This window comes from Pelodiscus sinensis, chromosome 22 (genome assembly GCF_049634645.1).
Source record: "Pelodiscus sinensis isolate JC-2024 chromosome 22, ASM4963464v1, whole genome shotgun sequence".
Classification (NCBI taxonomy): domain Eukaryota; kingdom Metazoa; phylum Chordata; order Testudines; family Trionychidae; genus Pelodiscus; species Pelodiscus sinensis.
Window position 1 is genome coordinate 19315317 of NC_134732.1, and position 13537 is coordinate 19328853.

Below are 13537 nucleotides of genomic sequence, written 5' to 3' on the forward strand. Positions count from 1 at the left end.
AAATGTATTCTTCTGATCACAGTCCCCGGACCAGAAGGGAGAGAAATTTACTAGCCTACAAGCCATTCGGACGATGGACTTCTCCACCTTAGAATGTCACAACTTATCAAGTGCATGGGTTCCCCTTAATTAGTGGAATTGTTACTTTCCATATTGGCCTTGCTATCAAATGTTAATGATGGGTCCACCTCCATCATTTCACAGGACCTATGGAAAAGCTAGCATTTGTCCCTTGGCTGGCTCCAGCAATGTTCCAAGGTACTTTCTGGTACCATCCACAATTCCCATGGCTGTGTTCAAGAGGAGTTACACTGGCTCAGTGAAGCCCTGAAGGCAATATTGAGTGGCAGGAATCTCTTCTCTACCCTTCCAGTTGAATATTATTACACCTGGCCTCACTGACCATTGAATACAGAAACAGGGGCTAACTGCGGCAGCACAGAACTCAGAGAGCTGCTTGGAATTTGCTCATTGCCCATCATTTCCTCTGCAAGCAAAGAGTAAGATTTCCTTAAGATTTGGGTTCTGATAAGAATCCCAGTAGGTTCTCATTGAGCTTAACTTTAAGAACTGGAATATTCCAAACTGAAATCAAGGGTTTTTTAATAAGTATAGAATCATAGAACAGGATGGGACCTCAAGAGGTCATCCGGTCCAGTCCCCCACCCTCCCGGCAGGACCAAGCACCATCTAGATCATTCCTGATAAATGTCTATCTATTCTGCTCTGAAATATCTCCAATGATGGAGACTCGTCAACCTCCCTAGGCAATTTATTCCAGTGTTTAACAACCCTGAGAGCTAGGAAGATTCTTCCTAATGTCCAACCTAAATCTCTCTTGCTGCAATATAAGTCCATTGCTTCTTGTCCCACCATTAGAGGTCGAGAAGAACAATTTTTCTCCCTCCTCCTAGTAGCAGTAGTAGTGTTGTAGCACACTGCATTGGTTTTATTGATATTGTAACATCTCAGGACTCTATTGTGTTAGGAACGGCCCAAATAAAGAACAATAACATTGTCTCTGTCCATACAGTCTATTCTTACACTTCTTTGCTTTCCTCAACTGGGATCATGGTTAACATCCCGTAATGGCACAAATGTTGGAAGGAGAAACCAGCAATTTAGCATCTCAGTTGACGGCCATCCTTCAGAATCAGGTCATTCTGATAACCACCTTGCTTCCTCCTTCCCCCCTATTTCAGTCACAGCAGCCTGGATTCTCATAGCGCTTTTCAAAGTGGCGATCTGTGTTTTTCATCATTTGAAACGTGAGCTCACTGGTGGCACCTAGCATGGATTTCAACCTTGTGGCCGCTAAAATCAGAGGGTCCCGGCAGGCCAGCCAGAAATTACAGGCACCATAATCAGAGACTACAGGTGGAAACATTAGCCTTCAATCATGAACTCATGTTACCAGTATACAGAGCGCTGTCCGCCTCTGAATGCATTCTGTGTGACTGAGGACACACAACTAGTCCCAAGGAGAAGGCCGCACTGTTTGAATAGCGAGGTTTTGCTAGCTGGGTTTAAAGTTGGCACTCAGCACTGCTCCATGCACATCAAGAAACATTCACTGATTGCCTAATTCATAGCTGAGCAGAAGTACTATTCTCCGTCAAATATGCTTCTCTTTAACTAATAGTCTTTCCACTTGCATCTGACTCCGGCTCAGCCAATCAAAGAGACCATTAAGACCCAGGCCTTTTGTCCTTGACTACAATCCTTATTTGCATTCATGATTGTTGGCTTATTTTCTGGAGCATGGCAAAATAAATGTTTATGAAACCAATTTGCTCTGTGTTGGAGCACATGGTCATAATGCCATCAGATGCTGCTGATTAGCTAGTGAATAATGCATCTGTTGATTCCTCTTTAGCTTTGTTGGCTGACTGGGAAAAGGTCAACGTTTTGCGTCGCGAGGCGAATGCTGTGGCCTCGTGCCTATGGAAGCTCCCGTCTTTGACTTTGTTGCTTTTGTCTTTGGTTATTTCTTTGGACAGGTGCAAAACATGTCTCAGTCAATAGAGGTACTGGACAGGCGGACTCAAAGAGACTTACAATACGTCGAGAAGATGGAGAACCAGATGAAGGGGTTGGAATCAAAATTCAAGCAAGTGGAAGAGAGTCACAAACAACACCTGGCAAGACAGTTTAAGGTACGTACGTCTCCCAGCCTTCTATTAAGGCTGCAGTGTCTCTTCCTCTGCTCCAATATTCCAGGGGCCAAATGATCATAGAAGACAAAAACAATTTTCCAGACTTCTAAGTAGGTGGACATGCTATGTGGCACCATCCTAGGGTTCTCTACCCTCTGCATTCTAGGCCTTACTCAGCAAAAATTGATATCCAGGCTAGTTTTGCCTGAATGGACTCACATCTTGAATGTACTGAATTTCCAGGCAAGGACTGTTCAAGCACTCGTTGAGAGCGGGTCTTCTAATATGCACCCTTACTATGTAAACATGGGACCAAATGACTAAAGTGACATGCCAACAGCGAGGAGAAAAAAATGCCGGTACAGGCTGAACCTCTGTAATCCGGCACCCTCTGGTCCGACAACATCCGTGGTCCGGCATGATGTTAGTTAGTCAGACGTCCATTTATTGTGGGTGTGGCCAAGTTTCTCACAGCCCCATAGAGTTTGTTTACAGCCACGAAGTCCTGGCTCTCTGTGTTCTGTGCTGTTATTTAGCCCTAATTTACCAGCAATTCAAAAGGCCTGGTACCTTGGTTACCATGTGTACTGCAGCAGTGATGGTGACCAGAGTCTTGGGCCCTTTAAATCACCACCAGAGCACAGCCATGGCATGCTCTGGGTGGCCGTGAGGGCCGCAAGGGAGAAGCGCGTTGGAGTGCGCTCTAGCTGGTGCCGAGACTGCCTGCCTCTAACTCCGCCCCTTCTGGGACCGCAAAGCTGCCCCTCCCCCAACTTTGCCCTGGGGCCCGGTGAGGCTGTTGACCCTACTGGCTCCAACGATGTGATTTTATTTCCTCCCCTCCCGTGGTGATGTTTTACACTTTTTTATTTGTGTTCTTCAGTGAACATATCAGAGAGGAAGCGTGTCACTTGAAACAGAGAGGCATGGAAAACAAATAATGCTTCACTTCAAGGACTGGTTTCAAATCTCATTTATGCCAATTTAAATCCAGAGTAATTCCACAAGACACTCAGGTACCATGGACCTAAGCATCGAATAAGAATCTGAAATGGAATTACCTCTGGTGCTTCTCTGGTTTTACATTGGTTTAAGTGAGATCAAAAGCTGGCCTATTATTAGAGTTGGCAGAATACAATATTTATATTTGCTGTGAAAGATATACCAGATAAATGTTTATTTTTAACCTTTCCCCCAGTTTTTATCAATTTAAATTTTCACAGTTGCTCAAAATAATACACTTTTTTTCCTGATTTTTATCGTTTTAAATTTTTCAATGGTTGAGGGAAAGCATGAGAGGCCAGAGCAGGGGGAGCACACAGCAATAATTATTTAACAACAGTAGATTCTGAGATTGCGAATATTAAAGCTCTAGAACACAAATTGTCATATGTTGAGCTGCTCAAAATGAATACCCTTAACACAAACTGTAGTAAATTCTCACGTTGCATTTTTCTTATTTTCTCTATTTGTTCATTTCAATTATTGTTGGTGGAAATATTTTTTTCCTCTGTTTGTTTATGGTGAAATCAACATTTATCAACCTTTATCAATAAAAATTGAATCCTTCCAAGCCTACTTATTATAAATATTATCCAATGCTTCATTAAATAATAAGTGCATGCATATTTACACGTGCATTGCTGTCTCAGAGCATCTTCAACGAAATGTTGTGGACAATGGTTTAAAGACAGCCTTTCTTTCCATTAAAAAAAAGTTTGGCGAAATAAAGGCTGCGTTTCTCGAGAACAAAATTAATTATGGTATTTTGGCATGATTAAATAGCATTAAGGAATAATTTTCATAATAATTGCTGCCCAGGCGTTATTTTAAATAACAGTCACAACATTTTGTCTCTGCCCAACTCCAACATTAAAATGTGAGTGGTGGGAGTTCTGTTTGTTTTTGGTTTTTTCCTACCATAAAAGTATTTGTTTATGAGTGGATGTCTGTGTAAGGCAGGGTAGTAAGCTAGCTCCTCAACAGTATTTCATTTTCTTGCTTGCAGGGCTAACTTAAAAGAAAGTTTTTTCAATGCTGCAGTGACTGAAGAAGCAGTTCACTCCCATGTAACCATGAAAAGAGGGTCACAGAGCATTTTGCACCATGCATTTTTATTTTTATTTTATTTTCCAAATTAGTACCATATCTCACTAAGGAACCTTGCACCACAACCGAGATCTTCCTTTGCATGCAATTGTAGATGCATTTCATGAATAGTTTGAAACCCTTGTCAATGCATATATATATATAATTTTTTTAAGAAAAAAGCAAAAAAACAAAGAACTCTTTGTGTATGTGATCTGAAGCATGTAACCGTAAGCTGTTGCATTCTAAAAATGACAAATAAAGGCCTTTCCCAAATATTTTGGTGTTCTGCAGACTGTTTAATATGCTCTTTCTAATACATCATTTTGGACCAAAATAAAATAATAATGATAATAATAATTGTGGGGATAAGAACCTTCCACTCACGTAGGAAGCAGCCAGGTCAAGGCAGAGTGTGGCAGATTTTTGCACGCATAGCACTGAACCAAGCTTATTTTAACCTTGCAGGCAATAAAAGCGAAAATGGAGGAACTTAGGCCTTTGATACCAGTGTTGGAAGAGTACAAAGCCGATGCAAAATTGGTATTGCAGTTTAAAGAGGAGGTCCAGAATCTGACGTCAGTTCTAAACGAACTCCAGGAAGAGATTGGCGCCTATGACTACGAAGAGCTTCAGAACAGAGTGTCAAATCTTGAAGAAAGGCTCCGTGCATGCATGCAAAAATTAGGTAGGCTCAGAACAATATGGTGGCACTGGCAAAACACCAGCAATGTAAAGCGCAGTACATACACCATCTGAAGGTAGCCATGTTGAACCGGGCATCGCCATGGGCCTTCACTGCACTGGCTATGAGCTCCCAAACCAGGGTCCGATCCTGTCCACAGAGCTACACATGAGTAACTTTACTACCATGAGTTGTTACTCACCTGAGTAAAGTTACTCGTGGTGTAAGTGCATGCAGGATCCTATCCTTAGTTGGACATGAGCCTTTGCAAAGTTAGCAGAAATGAACAGTGAAATATGGTAAATAGGCTATTTTAAAATACTGCTTATGCAATGCAAACACTGGCTCGCCATTTATCTCGTGTATCAATGTCCAGTCTTTCCGCTAGCTAGAACTGGGGCAGGTCAAGCTTTCTCTGCATATTATTTTAAATAATCTGTATGTGAGGCATGGCTTTTTACCAGCAAGGGGCACACGCCTTCACCAGTATTTGCTCATGTTTGTGTGTGGGCTGCAGCTGCTATAAAGAATATCACACCCCTCCCTCCCCCATCCCATCACTTGCTTTCAATACTGGCTAAATATATAGATGCTGTAAAGCCCAAGAAGCTAGATTCTGGTATCAATTGGCCCCCATTCTTGTCAGTAGGTTTCTCCTGGAGAATACATCCCTGTAACTCAGATCAGAATCTGGCCCCAAGTAAAGTGTGAAAGTGTCCCTTGAGAAAGTGGGAATTCTGCATTCTGTGTACTTGTTGCAAGAGATTCCCCTCCCCCCCCCGCCAACATTTGTTGACCTAGCTCCTGCCTGATTTAATTTCCACCTACATTATTGACTTGCTTGTTAAGCAATTTAAGTCATCTAAGTATATTAGCTGATCCACCAGCCTGTTTCAGTAGCACATTTGAAATTATACTCTCAAGTGACTTCCGTTAAAAATAAGCTTCCTTATCATCACTGTATATTTTTGGCAAGGTACCATTCTAGTTCTCGGCTGTCTATGCTATAGGGATGGGTTCTGTTTGGTTTTAGACCTCGCCATCTTTATTCGGGAGCTTCCTCCCTTTAGAAATGGATTGCTATTATTCTCTTGACCTGTTACCTTGTAGCCCACCTGCCAGCTAAAAGCCCACAGAGGACAATGAATTCTTTTAGGCTACATCTAGACTGCAGGCTTCTTCTGAAAAAACTTCTTCCGAAAGAGAGCGTCCACACACAAAAGCGTATTGAAAAAGCGATCGGCTTATTCGAAAGATAGCGTCCATATTGAATGGACGCTATCTCGCATTTAAACTGTGATTACTATGGATGGAGTGGCCATTAGGGCACCTGCGCTTTTTCCTCTTTCCCCTTCTTTTGAAAGAACTTCCTTTTCCCTGTCCACACGCCTTTTTCCAAAAGAGCTCTTTCAGGCTATGTCTAGACTGCAAGCCTCTTTCGAAAGAGAGCGTCTAGACTGCACGCAGAATTTCGAAAAAGCAAGCCGCTTTTTCGAAAAAAGCACCCAGTGAGTCTGGATGCTCTCTTTCTAAAAAGCCTGTTTGCTTTCAAGAACGCCTTCTTTCGAAAGAGCACTTTCAAAAGAAGGCGTTCTTCCTCGTGGAATTAGGTTTACCACCGTCGAAAGAAAAGCCGCATTCTTTCGATTTAATTTCGAAAGAACGCGGCTGCAGTCTAGACGCAGGTGAAGTTTTTTCGAAAAAACCCCTGAGTCTGGACACAGCCTCAGAAAAAAGCTTCTTCCTTGTAGAAAGAGGATTACCAATGTTGGAAAAACCCCTCTGTTCTTTCGATTTACTTTTGGAAGAACGCGATTGCAGTGTGGATGTAACTCAGTGCATGACCATTTATCCAACAAAACTCTGTAGTGTAGACATACCCTTTGAATAGTATATATGCACAGACACATTTTTATGGGAGCGATGGGTAAAATTTGCCAAGGTGTTTTAAGTGACTCTAGTTGTTAACACTCAGCCTCTAGGGCATAAGTCTAATTAAAAGCCAGTGAGACGTAGGCTCCTCTGTGCCTAATGCGTTTTGAAAATGAAACTTGGAAATGGAAAGGAAGTTATGTACATGCTTTTGAAAATGCCACGGTCTCTCTGTGTTGGGGAAGGGAAAGGCCCATTTCCGCAGGAAACTTAATGAGATTGGCCAGGCTCTTACCAATCAGCACAGGCGAATACCGTGGCCTGCTGGGGTTCTATGTGTGGCCCGGGCACCCCCGTCTGCCCCATGGGTTGGGTTGCCAGATGGTTTAACCAAAAATACCGAATACCTCTCCCTCCACCAAAAAAAACAATGTGGAAAAAAATTCTGTTGAGAAAAAAAGGGGGGAGACCGAAGTTGTTAAGCAAAAAAAAAAAAAAGTAAAGTGCTGTGCCTTTAAATGCCCCCACATGCCTCACTCCCCCACCCTCACCAGATGCCGCAGGGGGAAATTTTCCCTACCAGGCTTCTGGCCAAGGGAGACAGGAAATACTGGACATTTTACATGTCCAATATTTTCCGTTTTTTTTTTTTTTTTTTTTACGGGATGGGGGACGTGAATACCGGACTGTTCGGGTGAATACCGGACACCTGGCAACCCTACCCAAGGGCCTATTGCACTCTAGGGCATTGGAGCCCTGCACTTACCTGCTTCTCCCCCACCCTCACAGAACTTTTGCAGTGCCATGTATCTGCTGATCAGCTGTTTATGGGAGGGTCGGGGAGGAGCGGAGATGGAGAACGGATCAGACGATTCATGGTGCTGGGAGAAAGGGGGAGACATAGGAAGTACAGGGCTCCAGTGCCCTAGTGCGTGAGAGGTGTGGGGGAAGGAAGCAGAGAGGGAGGGGGTGCATGGGCTGCAGGTGGAATCCCCAGTGGGCCACAGATCCTAGGTTGCCCACCACTGAATTTTAATCATGTAGCCCACTGAGATGAAGGAGGGCCACTCATGCGGCCCGCTCACTAGACCCGGTTGTCCATCTCTGGTCTAAAGGATGGAGTTAGGCTGATTTATACCGACTGGGGATCGGGCCCCTTGATTTAAAAATAAAAACACATGCCAAAGCTTCTTTCCCCTCCTTGCTGGAAAGATGCAAGCAAGGTATGCCACTGCTGCTCCTTGTTATTTACCATGTACACTATCACAGTGGTTTTGGGGCTGTAAAGAAAAATTCTCCAGCTCTGTGCTCTAAAGGGGAAATTCACAGCACAAAGGTCTGTGCCCCATTTAAGACCTCAAAGTTTGGCTTCAGTGGAAAATCAGAGGTGAATAGACCTCTTTCTGGGCTGTCTGAGGTTCACCCTAAATGTTTTCAAGTAAAATGGATCCTGGTAATTATTATTTTTTGTTATAATGGTAGGACCTACAGACTTCAGCTGAGTTGGACCGAATTGTACTGAGGCTGCATCGATTTATAATGAGGGATAGTCCCTTCCCCCAAGAGTTTACTACCTGGACTGGCAAGGAAAGGGTGTGCGAGCATGAGGAAGTATTATTTAATAGATGGGGAACAAAGCGATAGAAAGATTAAGTGATTTGACCAAGGTCACTTAGCGAGTCTGTGGCAGAGCCTGGAATTAAGGCCACGTCTCCAGAGGCTCCGTCGAGTGCCTTAATCACAAGACCATTCTGTTGTGAGGAATCATTTGTCTTTTCCTTCAAAAGAGAAGCAGTAGAGATGGAGTTTCACGCAAGGTAACAAATGGAGAGCAGTGATCTAGTTTCTATTCCATAGTAGAGAGTGTCTCTTCAAACCTATCACTTTTTGGTTGCTCTTATGTTCAAGTCCTGTCTCTTGTGAAATAAGAGACTCACTTTGTTTTCGGCTGCCAGCTCTCTGCTGACCTTTCGTCACTTTAACTGTAGGAACTGAAGAGAGAGCATAGAAGGAAAAAATAACATTCTAGAGCAGAAAAAAAATAATACCACAGCTATATGTGAAAGTGGAGCAGTATTGTGCTGTCAATATTTTAACCGAAGGCTTCTGTAATAGTGCTCCCTGAACATGTGATACATCCCCCATGGACCAAAGCTATGTGTGATTTCAAGGAGAAAAGGAGGGACTAGGGGAATCCAATTTGAGCTAAGTAAATAATCTGTAATGACTAATTATTTAAACAATCTGGCCCTCTTTGGCTGTTGGCAACAATTCCTTAGATCGAGTGGTTACCCTCCTTTCTGTATTTATTCAAGTTTCATTAGCTAAATAATGTACCTAACTTCTGTGGTTTGGGTGTGTGTGGCTTGCCCTCAAATATTCAAGTGTGGAATTCACTTGCTTAGATGGGACTGATCAGAGAAGGGGTCCTGTTCTCTGACCGCATGAGCGCGTGTAATCTCATATGCAAGCACCTCGTTGCAGGAATATTCTCATGCAAGAATGTAAAATTCACTTTGCATGTAAACTCACCTGTGTAGCTTTGAAATGAATTTATTTCGTTAGGACCTGCGTTTTCCTTCCTTGATGCTCAGTGTTACCTCCTAAATCCCTACTTAGGAAGCTAAATAAATGGACTAAGTATCAGGCAGACCGAGCATATGCAAATCCCATGAAGAACATAAGAATGGCCATACTGGGTCAGACCAAAGATTCATCTAGCCCAGTGTCCTGTCTGCCGACAGTGGCCTATGCCAGAGGGACGGAACACAACAGGTAATCCTCACGTGATTCCTCTCCTGTCACCCATTTCCAGACAAACAGAGGATGAACAAATCTATCTAGCTCTTTTCTGAACCATATTTAAGTCCTGGCCTTCATCACATCCTCTGGCAAGGAGTTCCACAGGTTGACTGTGTGCTGAGTGGGGGGAAAAAAACCTTCATTTTGTTTGTTTTAAACCTGCAGCCTATTGATTTTGTTTTGGTGACCCCTAGTTCTTATGTTATGGGAACAAGTAAATAACTTTTCCTTATTCTCTTTCTCCACGCCAGTCATGATTTTATAGATCTCTATCATATCCCCCCCTTAGACTTGGACTTTTCAGCTTAGGAAAGAGGAGACTTTTTAATCTCTCTTCATATGGGACCTGTTCCAAACCTCTCATCATTTTTGTTGCCCTTTTCTGAACCTTTTCCAACGCCAAGCTATCTTTTTTGAGATGAGGCAACCACATCTGTAGGCAGTATTCAAGGTGTGGATGTACCATGGATTTACAAAGGCAATAAGATGTTCTCTGTCTTATTCTCTATCCCTTTTTTAATGTTTCCTAACATGCTGTTTGCTTTTTTGACTGCCTCTGCCCACTGAGTGGCTATTTTCAGAGAAATATCCACCATGACTCCAAGAACTCTCTCTCTCTGCAGTAGTTGTAGCTAAATTAGCCCTCATTGGAGTCGACAGCACTTACAGGAAGCTAGCGTCTCTAGTTGCAAGGTGCCTGCTTGGGTTTTAGAAACTTAATTTTAAATACTCCAGCCCGGCTTCCTTGCCTGGTGTTACTCAGCACAGTGCCACTGACTTCTGTGGAGCTGCACTGTTCTACGCCAGTGGAGGAGTTGGGTCCCGAGTTTGCAAACATTCGCCTGCCATGTTAGCCAGTCGCTTGAAAAGAAAGAGGGCGTGGGGGGCGGGAGAGCGTGGTCAGCCTCTTGCAAACCACAAGTACGGCTTTGCAGACTGCTGCCTTCAAAGCTCCCCTGCAGGAGAGCATCCGTAGCACGTGGCAGACAAAGGAGAAAGGCATGTGTTGGGAGCATTTGTGCTTTGTTTCCGGTTCCAGGGATAAGTCAACCCAGGCAGGGGTGTTGTCCCAGTACCCAGAAAGAAGGGGCCAGCTCATTTCAGTGGAGCCATGGTGGCACTGACCCCCATGGAGGATGTGACCCACATACAGGAAGCCCACATGGACCTTCCTGGTGGCAGAATTTTAACAGGTTCCAGATCCATCCCAGAACATCACGGCTCTCAAGTGAGAATCTGGATCTTTGAAAATAAGCCGCTTGCCAGGCCTGTTCTGCTTAGAGTCTGGTCCTAAGGAAGTGAGATCCAGAGACAACTCCCTCCAATTTGGCAGCACTCGTCTCTGTATGCAACCCCACCCCTGCTGCTAGGACCGGAACTGGCCAGTCAATGAAGTTTATTAGCACTCAGCTCTTGGAATCACCACAATTTCCTTTGAGTACAGCCCCCATCTCTCTTCCCGTGTCGGGGTTCCATGCTCCACTCTGTTATTCTGTGTCGGGGTGACTCCATTGATTTCAGCTGCTGCAAAATGGGAGCAGCTCCATGTGGAACAGGCCTATTGATTTCAAGTCTGGAACAGGCTGGACTTTTAGCACATTTTGGAGCAGTGTTCTACCAAGCCCGTTGTATGCGCCTTGGAATGCTGCTGAGTAGGAATGGGGTTTTAAAAGGTAAAGGGATGGCGGTCAGAGATGCTGGGCAGCCCTAGTTCACATAGATACTGCATAAAATCAGGTTACTGCCGTACCTGCGGGTTTGTTGCTGCTGGGGAACTTGTGCTTTAAAACGAGCTGTAGGAGAAGTGGGTCTGAAGAACGGCAGGTCCTTCCCACAATCTACAGGAATAATGCCACTGACTGAGCTCCAAGTTGGGTAGTTGCATTCTCTCTCCCTGTGCAGAGATCCTCTGCTGCTGAAAATCAGTGTATAAGGCCACGCTTCCCACAGGATCGATGCTCTGGCAATCAATCTTTCGGGGTTTGATTTAGCAGGGCTAGTAAAGACTTGCTAAATCAAACGCTGAGGGTGCCCCCATCTGAACCAGTACTGCTCACTGTTGGGAGGAGTATGGGAAGTTAAAGGGAGCGTTTCTCCCGTTGATCTCCCACTGTGGAAACGGCACCAATCCCAGCCTCGGGTATGCCAACTCCAGCTATATTATTTATGCAGCTGAAGTAGCGTACCTTAAGACAACCTTCCCCCACAGTGTAGACCTGGCCTCAGACTCTGGCCCTATGTTCTTCACTTGCCATCCAGAACTGTTGTAGAGTGGCTGTTGTGTGCTGTTTAATATCATGTAAGAGTTGCCAACTTTCCCACTGGGTGGACCGGACACCATTTGCTATAAATGCCATTGCTACAATGTCCTGTTGGGAAAATTGGCAACCCTGTCACATGATCCATCTCAGAGGTGGTTGCCCTTCAGTGGTGGATGAAGTGATCGCTCGGTGTCGGTTATATATATTTTGGAGATCTACTAAAAGGTAAAAAATTCAGGAAAGAGTTAAGGGCTCCCAGACTGTCCCATGACTTAGCAGGGAATTTCAGGGAAGTGTGTGAGATGAGACAGGCAAGGGGAAAACTTCTCAGATGGTGGCAGAGGAGGCAAAGGGGAAGAACTGGTTTATTCTGGTGTCTGAACTTCATGCTTGACTGATAAATAGGCCCAGCCAGTACCTGTAAAAAACTTGAGCATGGCCCTGATTCCATCCTGGACAGATGAGAGAGCCTGGTAATTTACAGAACAGTTTGGGGTAAAAGTTCCCATGTATTCCAGCACAGCTGGGCAGATCATGCAAGCAACTGTCTGCAGCTAGGTGTTGGTGTATTTTAAGCAGCTTTACTTAGGCCATTTTCTCACCCTCCTTTCGTTTTTGATCTCTGTCTCTATTCATGCTACCGTGTGCTACTGGTTCAATTTTGGCAGGGAGCAAACAGTACAACAAACGTTTGTGGGAACAGACTTTGCCATTTGTGTTTGCAAACATTTGCCCTGGAAGTGCTTTTAGGCTTGCCCGGTTATGTAGCTTATCTGGTCAATTACAGCTAATCAACATGGATTAGATGCCTAAGATTTCTTGCTATTCTAGAGTACAAAAAATGTGAGTATAGAATAAATTGATCAAAAAATCCTTGATTTTTTTTCTATAAATTTATCTGCTCAGTGATATTCCACCAGCACAAAATGAAGCCAAATTTGCCGAATTGTGTTAGCTGTTCCCATTTTTTTCCCAGCTATAGAGCTGGAAAAATATCGATAGGTACGACTACACTGCACCTACCCTGCTTCTACAGAAGCCGCCCATTATTTCGCAATATTTTTCGAAGAAACAGGCGTGCTATTTCACCATTCTGGGAAACCTCGTTGCACAAGGGATAAGGCATGGCTCGAAATAGTGCGTTACTTCAAAATTTGGTGCTGTGTAGACGCACCAAATTTCAAAATAAGCTATTTTGAAAGATTCGAACTAAGGTACGCAATTGGCGTAGTGCAAATTGCATATCTTAGTTCCAGTTTAGGGTGCTGTCTAGACGCACCCTAATAGAGACAGGCAAAGGAATATGAGTGAAGCATCAAGGCTGTATCAAGGTATTGCCCAGACAGCAACAAAAAAACCATTCTCTGTCCACAGTCTAGAGTGGGGCTACTCAACACATGGCCTGTGGGCCGCATGCGGCCCACGGCCTGTATATTTGCGGCCCGCAGTGCAGTTTGGGTTTACACAGGGCTAAACAGATGGCCCGCAGGTGGGATCCTTTGAACGTGGCCTCCACTGAGAACACACTCCATAATGGTGAGGCATCTCCCAGGCGGGGTGAGCACTGAAAGACGCAAGCGGATGGGCTGGTTGGAACAGACGGGTACAGAGTGTCGGTGTTTCTAGCCCCCAGGGAGGCGGTACCGGGAACACCGGGACATTGTGGGAAGTGC

The 13537-nt window shown here is 44.3% G+C and overlaps 1 protein-coding gene across 5 annotated transcripts in view; it reads left to right on the plus strand.

Moving 5' to 3' along the window:
- OLFM1 (olfactomedin 1) overlaps positions 1–13537 on the plus strand; it is a 77899-nt gene that overhangs the window by 40383 nt on the left and 23979 nt on the right. For all 5 annotated transcript variants that reach the window (XM_025183480.2, XM_006120754.3, XM_006120753.2 and 2 more), the window contains exons 3-4: positions 2001–2156; positions 4713–4932. In XM_025183480.2, the coding sequence (XP_025039265.1) occupies positions 2001–2156; positions 4713–4932 (376 nt within the window). The remainder of the gene's footprint in view (positions 1–2000; positions 2157–4712; positions 4933–13537) is intronic.